This window comes from Oncorhynchus kisutch, linkage group LG20 (genome assembly GCF_002021735.2).
Source record: "Oncorhynchus kisutch isolate 150728-3 linkage group LG20, Okis_V2, whole genome shotgun sequence".
Taxonomy (NCBI): Eukaryota; Metazoa; Chordata; class Actinopteri; order Salmoniformes; family Salmonidae; genus Oncorhynchus; species Oncorhynchus kisutch.
The window spans coordinates 19,161,487-19,182,347 of record NC_034193.2 but is presented as its reverse complement, the minus strand read 5'-3'; the positions used below and the strand labels follow the sequence as shown (position 1 = coordinate 19,182,347).

The following is a 20,861-nucleotide window of genomic DNA, read 5'->3' as shown; positions in this document are numbered from 1 at the left end:
AAGACTGGGTTCGTGCAGATAACCAACCATTTACGATGTTTGGAATGAGACTAACGTGAGGTACAGTAAATAATTCATTAATTCGAAGACTAATTGATCAGATAAAATTTTAGGAAATGATAACATTGCAATCTGAATATTTTTCCTTGGTGCCCCGACTTCCTAGTTAATTAGTTACGTGATTAATCAGTTGATCGCATAATAACTCATTACAGAGAATCTTTGATAAAAAACAGATGTTTTCAGTTAATGATAGTAAAGACACGACAATCAGAAGCCAAGGTTTCTTTCCAGGGACTATGTGCAAGGGCAGTGCTGTAGCAAAGGTCTTAAGATCGTAATTACGATAACCGGGTCTTTGAAATACTGTAAAATAGGATATTTTCTTAGTAACTTACCTGGCTATATCACATAAGTACATCAATACAGAGGTACACAGTCTGGAAAAGCAGTGATCCTGAAGCTGTATTCCACTGTAGGCCTCTGGAACCCAGGGCTGCCAGGAGGAACCCAGAGGCCAGAGCAGAGGTAGGCTTGGCCCGGGGTGCAGCTGAGAAGAAAGGCTCTATTCTTCTGAGTAGGGGGAAAAGACCCTGGTCCAGCAGAGGAAGGAAGTGAGACAGGCAGGCAGGCTGCTGGAGGGCAGAGAAAGAGAGAGAGAGAGAGAGAGAGTGAGAAGGCCAAGATCAGCCCCAGTCAGCTCCTCTCTCCGCATTCTACACAGCTGTAGGATCAGTGTCTTCAACTGCACAATGTGTGTAGCCATTGGAGTTGGACCTACCAAGACCATGTTCCTGGTAGCATCCATGCCTGCATACATGCATGCCTCTAGGCTGCAGATCAGTATAGACAGCTATCATTGTCTGACGCATTGTTGTGTTGAAGGGAGGGTTGAGATATAGAGAGGGATGCTTCATTCTATAGTGATGGAGGACCTCTTTGTTTAGATAGGACGGTAGGTAGCCAAGCGGTTAGAGCAGGGGTGGGTAAACTTTTTTGGCTCGAGGGCCACATCGGGATTTGAAATCCAATGGAGGGCCGCATTTTTTATAAAATCAATTGGCGGGGGCCTCCGGAGTGGCACAGCTGTCTTGTCCCATCGCGCTCTAGCGACTCCTGTGGCAGGCCGGGGGCATTCATGCTGACACTGTCGCCAGGTGTACGGTATTTCCTCCGACACGTTGGTGCGGCTGGCTTCCGGGTTAGGCGGGCATTGTGTCAAGAAGCAGTGCGGCTTGGCTGGGTCGTGTTTCGTGGGACGCACGGCTCTCGACCTTCGCCTCTCCCGAGTCCGTACGGGAGTTGCAGCGATGGGACAAGGCTGTAAATACGGATTGAAGTGGCCGGCGGACTGTACTTTGCACCCCCCCCCCCATTGAGTTAGAGCATTCGGCCAGCAACCAAAAGGGCAGACAAGGTGAAACATCTGACGTGCCCTTGAACATGGCTGACCCTGTAAAACAACACATTTCACTGCACCTATCTGGTGTATGTGACAATAAAACATTTTTTTTTATAGTCTTACATAGAGAGCAGGACACTAATGTAATGTTTCTCAGCGCTAGATGCTGTTACCTCTGCACAGAGTCAGTGGATTGCTGTCGATGTTGGGATGATAAGGTTGGTGATAGAACATCATAAAGGCTAATCAAGGGTTATGATGAGAGCGAGAGCAGATTGCTTGGTTGTCCAAACATGACCTCATATTGTCTTAAGCTTTTTTGTTGTTGTGGGTGTGCTAAAATGTTAGATTTGACTGGAATACCTGTACTTCTGACCAGCATTTGTGGATATGTTTTATCCACAAATGTTTTAAATATATGCCTTTTTGAAAATGTATACATTCTACTCCAAAAACGGTCCTTTTCCTCAACTAATCTTATGAATCAGCAGTGTAGCATCACACGTTCAAATCAAATGTTTATTTGTCACATGCACCGAATACCACAGGTGTAGACCTTACAGTGAAATGCTTACTTACAAGCCCTTAACCAACCATGCATTTTTATTTGAAATACCTAAAAAAAATATATAAAAAAATTAACAACTAATTAAAGAGCAGCAGTAAAATAACAATAGCGAGGCTATATACTGGGGGGGGTACCGGTACGTTGTCAGGTGACATGAGGAGGAGTTGACCATGCTTGTTGTCTCATGTGGCTGCAGGTTTGAGAAGGGTCGCATCTACACCTATATCGGCGAGGTGGTGGTGTCGGTTAACCCTTACCGTGCCATGAACATCTACGGTCGAGACACCATCGAGCAGTACAAGGGCCGGGAGCTGTACGAGCGACCGCCACATCTCTTCGCCATCGCAGACGCAGCCTACAAAGCCATGAAGAGGAGGAACAAGGACACCTGTATTGTCATCTCAGGTAACGGGGGAAGCCCTCAAAAACGGCCAACCAAATCAGTTTTGATTGATGAATTCTTATCTGTCTAGTGAATTAATTGCAGCATAGAAATACCCAACATTATAGGATATTATAAGGGCTCATAAATGCTTATAAGAAGTAATACACGTACATAACACTGGTTCCTTGATGCCAACTTTAGTTTTCGTTTGAAAACGTACCTTTTTAAAGTGTAAAATATTTTCTCAAAATATTGAAGTCATGTCTGACTTTTGCTCTAAAGTTTTCTGTCTGGAGTAATGTGAGTTTGTCATTTCAGTGGAAAGCCTTTTGGGGAACTCAATATGACCCTATATAGTTGAAAATAGCAGGACCAATTCTTCATCTTATTTCTAAGAAAACATTGAAAGTGGCCACAAGCTGTGACAGCATGGTGAATCTATTTGGTTGACAGAGTGCCACTTAGTGGTGAAGAGAGGAATATTCTGTATCAAAAGGCATCAATCCCAAAACTCACCCTGAAGAAGCCTGTGTTAATATAGATGACATTTCAGACGTTCTCATTGGATGCCCTGGGACTTTCTAACACATTATTGTGTTTCTTTTTTTCATTGCAGGGGAGAGTGGCGCCGGGAAGACTGAAGCCAGCAAATATATAATGCAATACATTGCTGCTATCACAAACCCCGGGCAAAGAGCGGAGGTGGAAAGGTGAGACATTCTGCCGTTCTTCTGTGAGAGGTTTCCATTTGAACATTCTCAGAATGTCCATACTAAATGACCTGTGAATGCAGAAGTAATCAGAAATTGTTTGCATTCCCAGGAGTACAGTATGATAAACGAAAGTTTGAGATAGTTGTCACCATTTCACCTGTGGTATGCACTGGGAGGGTTTCTGCTAGATGGAGCAGAAATGGCTCTCTATCGCCGTAGAGAACGTGATGATTTGGGACACAGTCTTGAGTAAAAGTGCGTTGCTTGCCATGCAAGATTAATATTGGTTAAAGGTAGGCTTGGGTGATATACCGTCACACCATATACGGTGTTATTTCTAAATGTTCAATATTGTATACAAAATACCGCCTCACGGAGGTGCATGCTACAGCACTGCTTATAACCAGGGTTGGGTAGGTTACTTTCTAAATGTAATCTGTTACAGTTACTAGTTACCTGTCCAAAATTGTAGTCAGTAATCTGTCACACTCCAGTTCAACTGAAGGTCATGAGGCATTTCTAAGTTATATTCCTCAAGAATCAATGGCTTTTACAGTACCAGTCAAAAGTTTGGACACACCTACTCATTCCAGGATTTTTCTTTATTTTCACTATTTTCTTTATACATTGTAGAATAATAGTGAAGACATCAAAACTATGAAATTACACACATGGAATCATGTAGTAACCAAAGAAGTGTGAAACAAGTCAAGATATATTTTTGATTTTTGATTCTTCAAAGCAGCCACCCTTTGCCTTGATGACAGCTTTGCACACTCTTGACATTCTCTCAGCCAGCTTAATAAGGAATGCTTTTCCAACAGTTTTGAAGGAGTTCCCACATATGCTGAGCACTTGTTGACTGCTTTTCCTTCAGTCTGCGGTCCAACTCATCCCAAACTATCTCATTTGGGTTGAGGTCGGGTGATTGTGGAGGCCAGGTCATCTGATGCAGCACTCCATCACTCCTTAGTCAAATAGCTCTTACACAGCCTGGAGGTGTGTTTTGGGTCATTGTCCTGTTGAAAACAAATGATAGTCCCACTAAGCACAAACCAGATGGGATAGTGTATTGCTGCAGAATGGTGTGGTAGCCATGCTGGTTTAGTGTGCATTCTAAATAAATCACAGACAGTGTCACCAGCAAAGCACCATCACACCTCCTCCTCCATGCTTCACGGTGGGAACCACACATGCGGAGATCATCCATTTACCTACTCTGCGTCTCACAAAGACACGGCGGTTGGAACCTAAAATCCAAAATTTGGACTCATCAGACCAAAGGAGAGATTTTCACGAATCTAATGTCCATTGCTCATGTTTCTTGGCCCAAGCAAGTCTCTTATTCTTATTTGTGTCCTTTAATAGTGGTTTCTTTACAGCAATTCGACCATGAAGGCCTGATTCACGCAGTCTCCTCTGAACAGTTGATGTTGACGTGTCTGTTACTTGAACTCCGTGAAGCATTTATTTGGGCTGCAATCTGAGGTGCTAATGAACTTATCCTCTGCAGCAGAGATAACTTTGGGTGTTCGTTTCCTGTGGCGGTCCTCATGAGAGCCAGTTTCATCACAGCGCTTGATGGTTTTTCAACTGTACTTAAAGAAACTTTCAAAGTTCTTGAGATGTTCTGTATTGACTGACCTTCATGTCTTAAAGTAATGATGGACTGTCATTTCTCTTTGCGTATTTGAGCTGGTCTTGCCATAATATGGACTTGGCCTTTTACCAAATAGGGCTACCTTCTGTATACCACTCCTTCCTTGTCACAACACAACTGATTTTCTCAAATACATTAAGAAGGAAAGAAATTCCACAAATGAACTATTAACAAAGCATACCTGTTAATTGAAATGCATTCCAGGTGACTACCTCATGAAGCTGGTTGAGAGAATTACAACTTGTTTTTCAACCTCTCCACAAATTCCTTGTTAACAAACTATAGTTTTGTCAAGTCGTTTAGGACATCTACTTTGTGCATGACACAATTACCTTTTCCAACAATTATTTACAGATAGATAATTTCACTTAGAATTCACTGTATCACAATTCCAGTGGGTCAGAAGTTTACATACACTAAGTTTACTGTGCCTTTAAACAGCTTGGAAAATTCCATAAAATGATGCCATGGCTTTAGAAGCTTCTGATAGGCTAATTGAAGTCATTTGAGCCTATTGGAGGTGTACTTGTGGATGTATTTCAAGGCCTACCTTCGAAATTTCAAAAGAAATCAGCCTCAGAAAAAATATTGTAGACCTCCACAAGTCTGGTTCATACTTGGGAGCAATTTGCAAACGCCTGAAAGTACCACGTTCATCTGTACAAACAATAGTACGCAAGTGTAAACACCATGGGACCACGCAGCCATCACACCGCTCAGGAAGGAGATTCATTCTGTCTCCTAGAGATGAATGTACTTTGGAGCTAAAAGTGCAAATCAATCCCAGAACAACAGCAAAGGATCTTGTGAAGATTCTGGAGGAAACAGGTACAAAAGTATCTATATCCACAGTAAAACGAGTCGTATATCGACATAACCTGAAAGGCCGTTCAGCAAGGAAAAAGCCACTGCTCCAAAAATGCCATAAAAAATCCAGACTATGGTTTGCAACTACACATGGAGACAAAGATGGAACTTTTTGGAGAAATGTTCTCTGGTCTGATAAAACAAAATAGAACTGTTTGGCCATAATGACCATAGTTTGGAGGAAAAATGGGGAGGCTTGCAAGCTGAAGAACACCATCCCAACCATGAAGCGCAGGGGTGGCAGCATAATGTAATGGGGGTGCTTTGCTGCAGGAGGGACTGGTGGACTTCACAAAATAGATGGCATCATGAGGATGGAAAATTATGTAGATATATTGAAGCAACATCTCAAGACATCAGTCAGGAAGTTAAAGCTTGGTCGCAAATGGGTCTTCCAAATGGACAATGACCCCAAGCATACTTCCAAAGTTGTGGCAAAATAGCTTTAAAGACAACAAAGTCAAGGTATTGGAGTAGCCATCACAAAGCCATGACCTCAATCCTATAGAAAATGTGTGGGCAGAACTGAAAAAGCATGTGCGAGCAAGGAGGCCTACAAACCTGACTCAGTTACACCATTTCTGTCAGGAGGAATGGGCCAAGATTCACCCAAGGTTTGTGGGAAGCTTGTGGAAGGCTACCTGAAACGTTTGACCCAAGTTAAACAATTGAAAGGCAATGCTACCAAATAATTTAGTGTATTTAAACTTCTGACCCACTGGGAATGTGATGAAAGAAAAAAAAGCTGAAATAAATCATTCTCTCTACTATTATTCTGACATTTCACATTCTTAAAATTAAGTGGTGATCCTAACTGACCTAAGACAGGGAATTGTTACTAGGATTAAATGTCAGGAATTGTGAAAAACTGAGTTTAAAAGTATTTGACTTCAACTGTATATATTTGATTACAATCCCTACCATGGCTAGTATTGGGTCTTTCTTACCATTATTCGACTCCTCTATGGGATCGTTGTAATATTTAGAATAGCCATGGATAAGTCTTTCTGTCTCGGAACATTTGGTTATCAATATGCAGTTTATCGACTACGAGAGCTACACGTTTCCCTTATAATCTATTCACCTTGAAGATTGGGTACAGAACTTTGCGCCATTCTCCAATTTCATTCGGGAATTGATCATTCATGCCTATTTTCGTGCCAGCGAGTCTTTCACCCAGGCTTTTAACCAAAGTCGAGGGCCTGCAATCCATCCCAATATATCCTCCAAACACCAGCTTTCAGGGCTTTATCATTTTATATGGGTTAGAAAAATATTCAAATAATGTTTGACACATTTTCATTAAAAAAAACATTGTATTAATTTATTCATACTATTTCATCCTTCCACGAAATATAGTCCCGACACAAATCTAAGGTTTGCCAGCCAGCTGGTCTTTTGTTGCCAGAGACGCGACCCAGTCACTAAGTATTTTTGTTCTATATCTATGGATGCGACCCATTCGTTCATTCTAAATGTTCCATTGCCATACTGGCTGGCATTCTTAACCCTTGCTTGCTAGCTGGCCAACTACGGCTAACTTAGTCAAGTCAAATAGGGCAGCCATAATAACAGCAAATTAGCTACATTTGCGTTTGTTTAACCTGTTTTCTAGTGACATTTATTTGGATACATCCATAACAGTGAGCTAATGATGCATGATTTCGCCTGGCATAGAAAATGTGCTCTCTTGTCAGGACACTATTGTTCAGATGAGCTAGCCAACAACACAGCTAACACAATCACTTCAAACTGAAGCTGGAAAGACAGCTGCATAGCTGCATTTCGTTTAGTTTTACCTGTTTTCTGTTGACATTATTTGTATATATCCTTAAAAATTATGCCAGCTGATTCTTGATTTCGACTGGCTGATAAAAGCTCCCTGCCTGTCTGTCGTGTCCCGACACATTCATTACTATGGGACAGCTGGAGATTGAATTTCAATATGGAAACAATGCTGCAAATGTCAGAGAGGTTTATGCAAATCTCCACTGCTAGTCTAAAAGAAATTGGTGATAATTTCTAGATGCTTTTATAATGGATAACAAGTTTATACATTGCCTGACTGGGCTGATGAGACAGTGGATTGCGCAGTGAGATGGAACAGAGTAAATAGGCATTTCAACCCCATAGCTTTTAGCTGGTGGTAACTAGCTGGAGTAGATACCGGCTGGAATGCGGATTTAGCCAATCAGCATCCAGGATTAGACCCACCCGTTGTATAAATCCTTATAGGCCTTATCTTCTAAAGTACACATGCTGTATTATATCTCCTATCAGCAGTAGTGTAGTGCTATTAATGACATCATTATTTCCTGAAAGTTTGTACCGACAGATGTAGCGTATCAAATATCATTGTAGAACAGGCCTATGCATAAAATACATTTTCCAATACATCCTCCAATTTGGGTTGGCAGGTAGCAATTGGGCCAGTAACCGAAAGGTTGCTAGATCAAATCCCCGAGCTGACAAGGTAAACATCTGTCGTTCTGTCCCTGAACAAGGCAGTTAACCCACTGTTCCTAGGCCATTATTGTAAAATAAGAATTTGTTATTAACTGACTTGCCTAGTTAATAAAGGTTACATTTCTTTTAAATGTAACAAATTGCAATGTCTATGCTGCCTACTGCCTATGCCCACACATATTGTCTCAAGGAAATGCAACATTTTTCATACCCTCAAACATTCCTCAATTCAAAATCACTGTCCATCGTGAATTCTTAACGTTTTTTCCGGTGAAAAATCCAAAACTGCGTCTGCATGCCAATAATTTGATTGACCTTAATCAGTTTCATGGGAATATGCATTTTGAGCTAATTAGACCAGATGGTGTCAACAAACTATTAGCCTTTTCTTGTATTTTGTTTCAATAAAAGCATATCGCGCTTTGTTGAGATTTGGCGCATGATCATTTTTTGGGGACTCGTCAGCCTAAGCTAACCATCCTAAAATCTTGTTAGAAGTTAGATGTTTTTGGTGTAACATTATAGGCCTACTATTCTATGCTATTATATTTAGTTCTGTTTTGTAAAACTCAAATGAATCATTATGTGATCTTGCGAGACATTGATTTAGCTTTGATCTAACTTTACTAAACGAGCACCATTGTGAGAAGTGATAATCTTCTATTTGTAATAATAATACTAGGCCTAAGTGATGAGAAGGACTATTAGCCGTAGGCAACATATCTTGATGAGTGTTACTTTAAACGATTGGAGCACCCTTCCTGGTGATGAAAGGACAGCGTCAGGATCGCTCAATGATAAAGAAGTTGAACCAACTTAGCCATTCGGTCAGTTCAGGAATCATTTTCAGTATTGCCTAATAGACCTACGACCACGTGGTATAGCTATTTGTACACTACAGCCTAATGTAAATGCAAATACATTTAGCTTGATATCATTGCACTGTTTGCGAGGAGAGCTTTAGTTGCGAGTAGGCATTTGATTGTATTTTGTAGCCTACACTACACTGCATCATAAATCAACTTTGATTTGATTAGCTTGAACACATGGTTACAATATTTTTTGTTTTTGTGTTTTATATATTTTTTCTTCTAAATGTAACCTTTTATTTAATTGGGCAAGTCAGTTAAGAACAAATTCTTATTTACAATGACGGCCTACCCTAATATACCCTATTACAGAATAAAAGAAAACAGAGGTCAACTATCAATTCATATAATTGATTTGCATAGATTAAACAGGCTATCAAATCAATTGACCAAGTAGTGTACATAAATCATTACTACCTAGAATTGCAGGAAATTAATTTTCAAATAGCCATAAAATCAATCTTTTAGTGTAGTTTATTAACTCATCCTAAACTATAAACTAAATGTGCCTCCCGAGTGGCGCAGTGGTCACTATAGATCCTGGTTCGATCCCGGGCTGTGTTGCGACCGGGAGACCCATGATGCGGCGCACAATTGGCCCAGCAATGTCCGGGTTAAGGGAGGGTTTGGCCAGCCGGGATGTCCTTGTCCCATCGCTCTCTAGCGACCAGGCATATGCACTCTGACTTCGGTCGCCAGCTGTACAGTGTTTCCTCCGACACAATGGTGCGGCTGGCTTCCGGGTTTAAGCGAGCAGTGTGTCGAGAAACAGTGAGGCTTGGCAGGGGATGCATGGCTCTCGACCATCGCCTGTCCCGAGTCCGTACAGGAGTTGCAGTGATGGGACAAGACTGTAACTACCAATTGGATATCATGAAATTGGGGAGAATTTATTTTTATTTTTAAGAAACATATAATATCTGAAAATGTAGCTTCACAGCAGCGTGTTTTTTCAGTTTAGTTTGTAGCTATAACCTAAATGCATTATTGCGAAGCCTACAGTTCTTCATCGTCCTTGACAACACCAGAGAAGACAGGGAAGAAACCACCATTTACCTCTAGGCTGCTATACATATTGATTTGGTTTGTCTTTCTATCGTTTTTCATTGAATTTCAGTGGTAATTAAATATATATTTTTTTAAATGTATCTGAATTAATTTTACAGAATTCGTTTTACCAAAAGTGAGAGAGTATCACTCCATGCAGCACTACACCCCTGCCTATCAGGTCATTACTAGTTATTACCCCTGTTATCATTTCTACATTGGCCCAAGGATCAAAGCTCAGCTGTATAAATGCTTTCTAACCCTCCTTATGACACACATATGATTGGCACACACCACTCGTAATAAAATCCCAGAAATAGGGCTGTTTATGTCCTTTTAGTGCTGAATATATTGCCCTTGACCCACTACATCTTCCCTGTAGCCATTTTAAAGGAGTAAAACATTTTGTGTTATTTTAAGACAGAGAGTACAAGTCACGTTTATAAGCCCACAACTCTCCCAGTTCTGCCCTGCCTGTAAGGAAATGCTACAGGCTGTATGGAGCTCCGACTAATGGGATAGCCAGAGCGGGTGGTATATGTGCGCTGCGGTGCTCGTGTTTGTATGGGCCCTGGGAGGAGGCGTGCACCCCAGCACAGAGTATGTTGTGAGGAGCCTGTGGTCTCACCCAGCACTACACAGCATAAATACACAGCATAAATATCCAGGGCCAACGTAGTCTCTGTGCTAAATGGAGTTGTCATATACTGCACATGAACATGTTGATATAAGACACTCCAACCATCTATAACCTTGTCCTAACACAGATGGGCCCCGTAAGGGACAGGCAACTGTAGGATCTGACCGAGTAATGACAGTTCTACCTAATTCGGTGTAAAATGGAGAACTTACAGGGATAGTGTAAGATTCTGGCCAGCGTACCTGTAGACTTCCAGTCGTTGTGCTAACGCATGTTAGCAATGGCTCGCGAAGCTGCCTTTAATTTCATTCATACTGCACGCGGAGAAATGGTATCCACGAGTTCATCTGACTCAGAGTAAGTAGAACAATGCCAGAATGTCGTACTATCCCTTTAAGTCTTAACTCTCGTGTATCTACCTCACACTACTATATTCATCCCCGTCGTCCTCCATAGGCCACCTTATTGTTTATCTCCGTGGATTAGTATCAGTTGATAGGAGCCCGGCGAGCCGTTAGTATCACTGAGAACATGTGTCGCCTCTCTCTCCAGGGTGAAAAACATGCTGCTGAAATCCAACTGTGTACTAGAGGCCTTCGGCAACGCCAAGACCAACCGCAACGACAACTCCAGCCGCTTCGGCAAGTACATGGACATCAACTTCGACTTCAAGGGAGATCCCATCGGGGGCCACATCAACAACTACCTGCTGGAGAAGGTAGGGGGCGCTAGAAAATACATGTTTTATTCCAGATGAGATCACCTGTATAAATAAAGATCAAATATATTTCTCTCTGAATCAACTAAACTAAATCTGTTTCTCTTACAGTCCAGAGTCATCTTCCAGCAGGAGGGGGAGAGAAGCTTCCACTCTTTCTACCAGGTGTGTGTGAGCGTTTACGTGTGTGTTACACGCCAGACTGATGCCACCATAAGCTGGTATACAGACCAGATGGGCTGTGGGTCTGTGACTGTGTTAATCATAAAGGCATGGTGATGTCATAGCTGTTACAACCCTGTGCTGTCAGTTGAAAATATATATCCATCTTCTCACCCCATTATCTCCACTAATAAACCTCCATCTTTCTCACTCCATAAACTCCCGATTCTCAAGGGACGTCACCCTCCATTGGTCTGGTCTCGCTATCTAGATTATTATTTTCCTTTGCTCCATTTTACTGGGGAGTTACATATGACTAACGGCAACATTCAAATTAAATAGGGGGCGGCAGGTAGCTTAGCTGTTAAAAGCATTGAGCCAGTAACCAAAAGGTCGCTGGTTCGAATCCCTGAGCCCACTAGGTGAAAAATATGTCTGTGCCCTTGAGCAAGGCAATTAACCCTAATTACTCCTGTAAGTCGCTAAATGTAAGTGGTTTAGAATGTAAATACTGAACAGTCATTGGCATGTGTCACTACTGACTCAGTCTCTATCTCTCTCATTCTCGATCCGTTCTCTTCAGATGGTTAAAGGAGGTCCTGAGTCTCTCTTGCGGTCCCTCCACGTCTCGAAGGACCCCACAGCCTTCAACTACATCAAAGTGGGAGGCCACATCAAGGTACTGTAGGTTACTACAGAACTATATCTAGTTTGAACCCTAATTTTGTATAAACGGTCACAAAAACAAGTTCTAGACAAAGAATGTCACTATCATGCTGTGTTTATTTGGTCACACTGTTTATTTTCCCAGGAATCAAGATACACAAGCCCAGCTATTAAAACATTGTTTAATTAAAGCAGGCATATCCGTTCTGCTGTCTCTGCACTTTAAGCTAAACGAGTAGGAACAAAACAATATTTTATAGCAACAAACAACGTGACGTCATGGAACAGAACAGAGCTAGGGCCCACACTGCTGAAGTGGTTTGTACATGGTCCCATTTTCATAGGAATAGTCCCTGACTGACACTCAGTGTTCTGTCTTGAAGACATTTGTGGTCATCCAGTGATTCCTACTGTATGACTTTGGCTGCTGGGAGGGGAAACATGTTAGGAATTAACTCGTCCTTGCCAAAGTGAGGAAGTGGTGTACTTGGCCAGTGTTACAGACGGACCCAAAGTAGATGCCAAGTAAATATCTTGACTAAATTCACGACACTAGCTGGATGTTTTCCTTCAAAACTGACCAAATGTAACGTGATTTGTGTGAAATGAGGTGACAAATACTTTCCAATTGTTTTACTCCTCCATCTCCCTCCTTTCTCTCTCCCTGTCACAGTCGACCATCGACGATGGTGGCGATTTCAAAGCAGTGGCAGACGCCATGAAGGTGATCGGCTTCACAGCAGATGAGCTCCAGACGGTTTACAAGGTCCTGGCCACTATCCTGCACCTGGTAATACCCCATACTAACTCCTAACCCTATTGGCCTGCCAGCAGGGTTAGCATAGGTTCAAATGGAACAGGGTTAAATGTGCAGTCCCTTGTGAAAACCTACACACCCCTTGTACAGTCTTCACATTTTGCTGCTTTAAAATGTCATCTAAAAAGGGACTGACTACATTAGATTGTTTTCCTATCGATCTATACAACCTACTCCACATTCTAAAAAATATATGACACATTTTGAAGAAATACAAAATGAGGATTGCGTGTGTCTCCACAACCAAGAGTTACTGCCGGGTGGAAGCAGATAATACATTACACACATTACAGCTGTGAATCATTTTGAATAAGATTCTACCAACCTTGCACAACATGCTGTATATGCATTGTTTTTGTCAAAATTGCTCAAGCTCAGAACATTTGGTTGGAAATCGTTGATGGACGGCAATATTCAAACCTTGTCTCAGATGTATTAAGTCATGAAAGAGGCCATTCCAACTGGACTATTTGCAAACAGGTTGTTAAATAATACTGCAAGACAACTCAGCAACGACACCATTTTTGGCCTAAATTAAAAACTACAGATTTGGGTAAAATCTAATACAACACAACGCAGAAGTGAAACCCTCTGTATTGTGGTGGCAGCATCATGTTATGGGTATACTTGTCATCGGCAGGGACTGGGGAGTTTGTTAGTTAAAGGAAAACCTAACCCTGGGATGTAGTTTTATTTTGCAGCGAGACAATTACACACATTTTTATCTAAAGACATACCAGAATGGCTTTCCAAGAGGTGTTAAGTGTTCCCGTGTGGTCTAGCCTCATTCCTGACCTAAATTTGCATGAAAATCAGAGACGAGGTTTGAATATTGCTGTCCATCAATGATTCTCAACCAAATTTCATGAGCATTACTTAGAAATTTGAAGAAAAACATATGTTGCCCTAAGAGTTGAGCAACGTTGGTAGAATATTATTTGAAAATCATTCACAGCTGTAATGGCTGCCGAAGGAGCTTCCACCAAGTGTTTTTTATGTATTCATTTGGGAAATGCTCTCAATGTCTTTCACTTTGTGAATGTCGAGTAGGTTGTGTAGATCTGTAGGAAAATAAATGAATGTTATCCTTTTTAGATGTATTTTTAAGGCAGCAAAATGTGACGACTGTGTAAAGGGTTTGTAGACTTTCACTAGGAACTGTATACTCAGCAATATGTTGTCGTCATTTGAATGGAAACTGTCCAGCCCTTTGTTTGTGCTATTCTCCTCCCCTTTTCTCCAATGCTATTACTCCACATAGTCTCTTTAGTTTACAGTTTTCTTCCTGTATTTACCTCCATGTGACCTCTCCCAGGGCAACCTGACATTTGGTGTGGATGGTGACACAACACTGATTGAGAACTCCAAGGTGGTGGCGGTGATCGGGGACCTGCTGGCCACTAAGGAGGAGAATGTTGAGAAGGCCCTGCTCTACCGCACTGTGGCCACCGGCCGTGACGTCATTGACAAGCAGCACACAGCCCAGGAGGCCAGCTACGGCCGGGACGCCTTGGCTAAGGTAGCTAATGCTAGTACGCTATATTAACCGATGCACAGTTAACTGTCAACATGCTGACTCTTCGCTAAGGTAGCTATCTAGCACGCTACACTACATTAGCCGCTTCGTTAACAGTAGCTATTGCCAACTCTCAACGATAATGCCAACTCAACGATAATGCCAACTCTAAATGATAATGCCAACGCTCAACGATAATGCCAACTCTCAACGATAATGCCAAACTCTCAACGATAATGCCAACTCTCAACGATAACGCCAACTCTCAACGATAATGCCAACTCTCAACGATAATGCCAACTCTCAATGATAATGCCAACTCTCAAAAAGGGTTTGTGAAATGGGCCCAATGTTGATTTAGACGTGGTAGGGCTACCCATTTTTTTAAGTAACCAGTGTAACATCTTATGAATGCTTCTGCGTAAAAGAGGAACCAATGTAGGTAGGCTGACTATGGATGCATTTCACTCTGCTTTCTGTCAATTGATTTTGGTCTACTGTTGTCTGCCTTGGTGTTGGGGCTTGTGACCAACAGGCTATGTACGAAAGAATGTTCTGTTGGATCGTGGGAAGGATCAATGATGTCATCGAAGTAAAAAACTATGATGCCAAAGTCCACGGGAAGAACACGGTCATCGGCGTGCTGGACATCTACGGCTTTGAGATCTTTCAGAACAACAGGTTATGAGCCGTGTCCGCTAGAAATACGTCAACATAGAATGTACTTCAGCATAGAACGTCTACTTGAGTTGATCTCTTTTCTTATACATCAATATGAAATGTACTGGATTTATACAGATTTAGTGTCAATCTCTCTGTCATGACACTTAGTTGATTTGTATGTAACACAGCATAAAACATGTATGGTCTAGTTCAATTTAAACCAGGGTCACAGTCATTCACTCACCCTCTCCTTGTCTGTCTGTCAGCTTTGAACAGTTCTGTATTAACTACTGTAATGAGAAGCTGCAGCAGCTCTTCATTCAGCTGGTGCTGAGGCAGGAACAGGAAGAGTACCAGCGCGAGGGAATCCCCTGGAAACATGTAAGGCCGCATCTTGTTTCCACACCACTCATGTCTTGTATCGCCTACGGCAGCATTGTCACTTTGCCTCAAGTCATTCTCCTTCCCATTGAATATGACTACTAGGAGCATCTTCCTCCCTGTACTGGTTTTAGTTGTAATGATATACCGATCCCCTGTTTTCTCTCTGTACCTGGGCGTAGATTGACTTCTTCAACAACCAGATCATTGTGGACCTGGTGGAGCTGCAACACAAGGGCATCTTCTCTGTGCTGGACGAGGCCTGTATGAACGTGGGCAAAGTCACCGACAAGGTCTTCTTACAGGGACTCAACAGCAAGCTGGCCAATCACGCCCACTACACCAGCCGCAAGGTACGTTGGAAACAATAGGAAATATTTGGCAATTCATTCATTTAATTTGTTATTAATTTCCAGTATTGACTGAATTGAAAGTGGAATTCACACCAACAATGTTGACACATGGAATTGATCAACCTAGGCTTCATGCACCAATGGGTTTCTTCTTACCACATGGCGTGGTGTTAACTTTAGGACAACATTAGCGATTATAAAACATTTGTGATTTTAAAGGCTTGCTCCCGGCAATTATAAAGTAATGCTAAAATAATACAACAACCAAGCCCAGTGATTAATTTATTTTCCACCTTTATTTAACCAGATAGGCCAGTTGAGAACAAGTTCTCATTTACAACTGCGACCTGGCCAAGATAAAGCAAGGCAGTGCGACAAAAACAACAACACCGGGTTACACATGGGATAAACAAACGTACAGTCAATAACACAATAGAAAAATATATATACAGTGTGTGCAAATGTAGTAAGATTAGGGTGGTAAGGAAATAAATAGGCCACAGTGGCAAAATAATTACAATTTAGCGTTAACACTGGAGTGATAGATGTGCAGATGATGATGTGCAAGTAGAGATACAGGGGTGCAAAAGAGCAAAAATAAATAACAATATGAGGTAGTTGGGTGGGCTGTGTACAGGTGCAGTGATCGGTGAGCGGCTCTGACAGCTGATGCTTAAAGTTAGCTTCAGTGATTTTTGTTTTGCAATTCATTCCAGTCATTGGCAGCAGAGAACTGGAAGGAAAGGCAGCCAAAGGAGGAGTTGTCTTTGGGGGTGACCAGTGAAATATGCCTGCTGGCACGCGTGCTACGGGTGGGTGTTGCTATGGTGACCAGTGTGTTGAGATAAGGTGGGGCTTTTCCTAGAAAATACTTATAGATGACCTAGAGCCAGTGGGTTTGGCGACGAATATGAAGCGAGGGCCAGCAAACGAGAGCATATACTACCCAGTGGTGGGTAGTATATGGGGCTTTGGTGACAAAATTGTTGGCACTGTGATAGACTACATCCAATTTGCTGAGTAGGGTGTTGGAGGCTATTTGTAAATGACATTGCTGAATGTCAAGGATCGGTAGGATGGTCAGTTTTACGAGGGTATGTTTAGCAGCATGAGTGAAGGAGGCTTTGTTGCGAAATAGGAAGCCGATTCTAGATTTAATTTTGGATTGGAGATGTTTAATGTGAGTATGGAAGGAGAGGACAGTCTAACCAGAGACCTAGGTATTTGTAGTTGTCCACATGAGTCAGAACCGTCCAGAGTAGTGATGCTAGGCGAGCGGGTGCGGGCAGCGATTGGTGGAAGAGCATGCATTTAGTTTTACTAGCATTTAAGAGCAGTTGGAGGCCACGGAAGGAGTGTTGTATGGCATTGAAGCTCGACTGGAGGTTTGTTAACACAGTGTCCAAAGAAGGGTCAGATGTATACAGAATGGTGTCGTCTGCATAGAGGCGAATCAGAGAATCACCCGCAGCAAGAGCGACATCATTGATGTATACAGAGAAGAGAGTCGGCTTGAGAATTGAACCCTGTGGCACCCCCATAGAGACTGCCAGAGGGTCGGACAACAGGCCCCTACGATTTGACACACTGAACTCTATCTGAGAGTAGTTGGTGAACCAGGCGAGGCAGTCATTTGGGAAGCCAAGGCTATTGAGTCTGCCGATAAGAATGCGGTGATTGACAGAGTTGAAAGCCTTGGCCAGGTCGATGAATACGGCTGCACAGTACTGTCTTTTTTCGATAGTGGTTATGATATCGTTTCGGACCTTGAGCGTGGATGAGGTGCACCCATGGCCAGCTCGGAAACCAGATAGCGGAGAAGGTACAGTGGGATTCGAAATGGTCGGTGATCTGGCTTTCGAAGACTTTAGAAAGGCAGGGCAGGATAGATATGGGTCTGTCACAGTTTGGGTCTAGAATGTCTCCCCCTTTGAAGAGGGGGATGACCGTGGCAGATTTCCAATCTTTAGGGATCTCAGGCGATACGAAAGAGAAGTTGAACAGGCTAGTAATAGGGGTTGCAACAATTGCGGCGGATAATTTTAGAAAGAGCGGGTCCAAATTGTCTAGCCCAGCTGATTTGTAGTGGTCGATATTTTGCAGCTCTTTCAGAACATCAGCTATCTGGATTTGAGTGAAGGAGAAGTGGGGGGGGGGGGTGGCTTGGGCAAGTTGCAGTGGGGGGTGCAGAGCTGTAGCGGTAGCCATGTGGAAAGCATGGCCAGCCGTAGAAAAATGCTTATTGAAATTCTCAATTATTGTACATCTATCAGTGGTGACGGGGTTTCCTGCCCTCTGGGAGGAGGTGCTCTTATTGGACTTTACAGTGTCCAAAAACCTTTGGGAATTTGTGCTACAGGATGCAAATTTCTGTTTGAAAAAGCTAGCCTTTGCTTTCCTAACTGACTGTGTATATTGGTTCTTAACTTCCCTGAAAGTTGCATATCACGGGGGCTATTCGATGCTAATGCAGTATGCCACAGGATGTATTTGTGCTGGTCAAGGGCAGTCAAGTCTGGAGTGAACCAAAGGCTATATCTGTTCTTAGTTCTACATTTTTTGAATTGGGCATGGTTATTTAAGATGGTGAGGAAAGCACTTTTAAAGAATAACCAGGCATCCTCTGCTGACGGGATGAGGTCAATACCCTTCCAGGATCACCCGGCCAGGTCTATTAGAAAGGCCTGCTCACTGAAGTGTTTTTGGGAGTGTTTGACAGTGATGAGGGTTGGTCGTTTGACAGCGGACCCATTACGGACGCAGGCAATGAGGCAGTGATCGCTGAGATCCTGGTTGAAGAGAGCAGAGTTGTATTTAGAAGGCAGGTTGGTCAGGATGATATGTATGAGGGTGACCGTGTTTACGGATTTAGGGTTGTACCTGGTAGGTTCCTTGATAATATGTGTGAGATGGAGGGCATCTAGCTTAGATTGTAGGATGGCTGGGGTGTTAAGAATATCCCAGTTTAGGTCACCTAACAGTACGAACTCTGAAGATAAATGGGGGCAATCAATTAACATTTGTTGTCCAGGGCACAGCTGGGGGATGAGGGGGTACTATAACAAGTGGCAACAGTGAGAGACTTAATTCTGGAAAGGTGGATTTTTAAAAGTAGAAGCTCGAACTGTTTGGGCACAGACCTGGATAGCATGACAGAACTCTGCAGACTATCTCTGGAGTAGATTGCATCTCCACCCCCTTTGGCGGTTCTATCTTGATGGAAAATGTTGTAGTTGGAGAGGGAAATTTCTGCATTTTTGGTGGCCTTCCTAAGCCAGGATTCAGACATGGCTAGGACATTAGGGTTGGTGGAGTGTGCTAAAGCAGTGAATAAAACATACGTAGGGAGGAGGCTTCTGATGTTAACATGCATGAAACCAAGGCTTTTACGGTTACAGAAGTCAACAAATTAGAGCTCCTGGGGAATAGGTGTGGTACTGGGGGCCTGGGTTAACCTCTACATCACCAGAGGAACAGAGGAGGAGTAGTATTTTAAAACATAAGACGAGACATATACTGTATACGTTTCAATTATCAGTTGCATCAAATCCTGTTTAAAGTCTAATTGGCATTAAAGTCATTGTACACAAATCAAATGAAATCAAATGTATTTATATAGCCCTTCGTACATCAGCTGATATCTCAAAGTGCTGTACAGAAACCCAGCCTAAAACCCCAAACCGCAAGCAATGCAGGTGTAGAAGCACCACCAGACTAACATGAACTAATTGACCTGCACATCTGTTCCCCAGTGGCTCAGAAGGCTGCATTTTACAGGGTTGTATTTCACTCAGTGGACAACAAGAGGGAGACAAGCGTCAGCCCAGCACTCGTTTCTCTATCTGACTCAACACTCTGCCCCCAGTGATGTCACTGGCAGCCAATGGGAGTCAATGGAGTTGGTGTCTCGCTGCGCTGGCATGGGTGTTAGAGGGAGGGAGGGAGAGAGGGAGAAGAGACAGAATCATAACAAGAGGAACAGACGGAGAGGAGGGGAGGCACAAGGTAAAGATAGAGGACCTATCACTAACAGCCAGGTTGTTTTACCCTCAACTTCCTAGACTGTGTTATGTGTCATCACCTTAGCTGTTTCTCTATGGCAGGGTTCCCCAATTGGCAGCCAGTTGATTTTATTTGCCCCACAAAGTTTTCTTGTTTGTCATAAAAGACTGTAAATACACCAGCAAATCAGCTGGAAATCTGTTCCAAAGTATTCCCACGCATAGTAGAGACACATACACTCAACAGCCAGTTTATAAGGTACACCCACCCTGTTTATGAAGATTGATTGCTCCTTCAGACAGTGAGTAACGTGGCTGTGGCTTGCTATATAAAGCAGACAGACAGGCATCGAGGCATTCAGTTACTGTTCGATTTAACATTAGAATGGGCAAAACAAGTGACTTAAGCTACTTTGAGCGTGGTATGATCGTCAGTGCAAAGCACACCGGATCCAGTTTCTCAGAGATGGCTGCCCTCCTGGGCTTTTCATGCATTACAGTGTCTAGGCTAGGGTTTACAGAGAATGGTGCGACAAACAAAAAAACATCCAGCCGGCGGCAGTCCTGTGGGTGAAAACAGCTCATTGCTGAAAGAGGTCGAAGTAGAATGGCAAGAATCGTGCAAGCTAACAGGCGGGCCACGAAAAGAAAAATAATGGCGCAGAACGGCATCTCGGAACGCACAACTCGTCAATCCTTGTAACGGATGGGCTATTGCAGTAGAACGACCACAACGGGTACCACTCCTATCAGCTAAAAACAAGAAGAAGTGGCTCCAGTGGGCACGCAATCACCAACACTGGACACACAATCACCAACACTGGGGAGTGGGAAACACAATTGAGGAGTGGGAAAACATTGCCTGGTCCGAAGAATCCCGGTTACTGTTGCTTTATGCTGATGACAGTCAGGATTTGGCGTAAGCAACATGAGTCCATGGACCCATCCTGCCTGCTACAGGTTGGTG

At 42.8% G+C, this 20,861-nt stretch overlaps 1 protein-coding gene across 1 annotated transcript in view; it reads left to right on the top strand.

Annotated features, from left to right (window-relative positions):
• myo1d (myosin 1D) overlaps window positions 1-20,861 on the top strand; it is a 121,904-nt gene that overhangs the window by 28,924 nt on the left and 72,119 nt on the right. Inside the window, exons 9-18 of the mRNA XM_031798980.1 lie at window positions 2,167-2,375; window positions 2,972-3,065; window positions 11,170-11,335; window positions 11,447-11,500; window positions 12,081-12,176; window positions 12,837-12,953; window positions 14,296-14,499; window positions 15,032-15,177; window positions 15,426-15,540; window positions 15,723-15,893. Coding sequence (XP_031654840.1) covers window positions 2,167-2,375; window positions 2,972-3,065; window positions 11,170-11,335; window positions 11,447-11,500; window positions 12,081-12,176; window positions 12,837-12,953; window positions 14,296-14,499; window positions 15,032-15,177; window positions 15,426-15,540; window positions 15,723-15,893 — 1,372 coding nt within the window. The remainder of the gene's footprint in view (window positions 1-2,166; window positions 2,376-2,971; window positions 3,066-11,169; window positions 11,336-11,446; window positions 11,501-12,080; window positions 12,177-12,836; window positions 12,954-14,295; window positions 14,500-15,031; window positions 15,178-15,425; window positions 15,541-15,722; window positions 15,894-20,861) is intronic.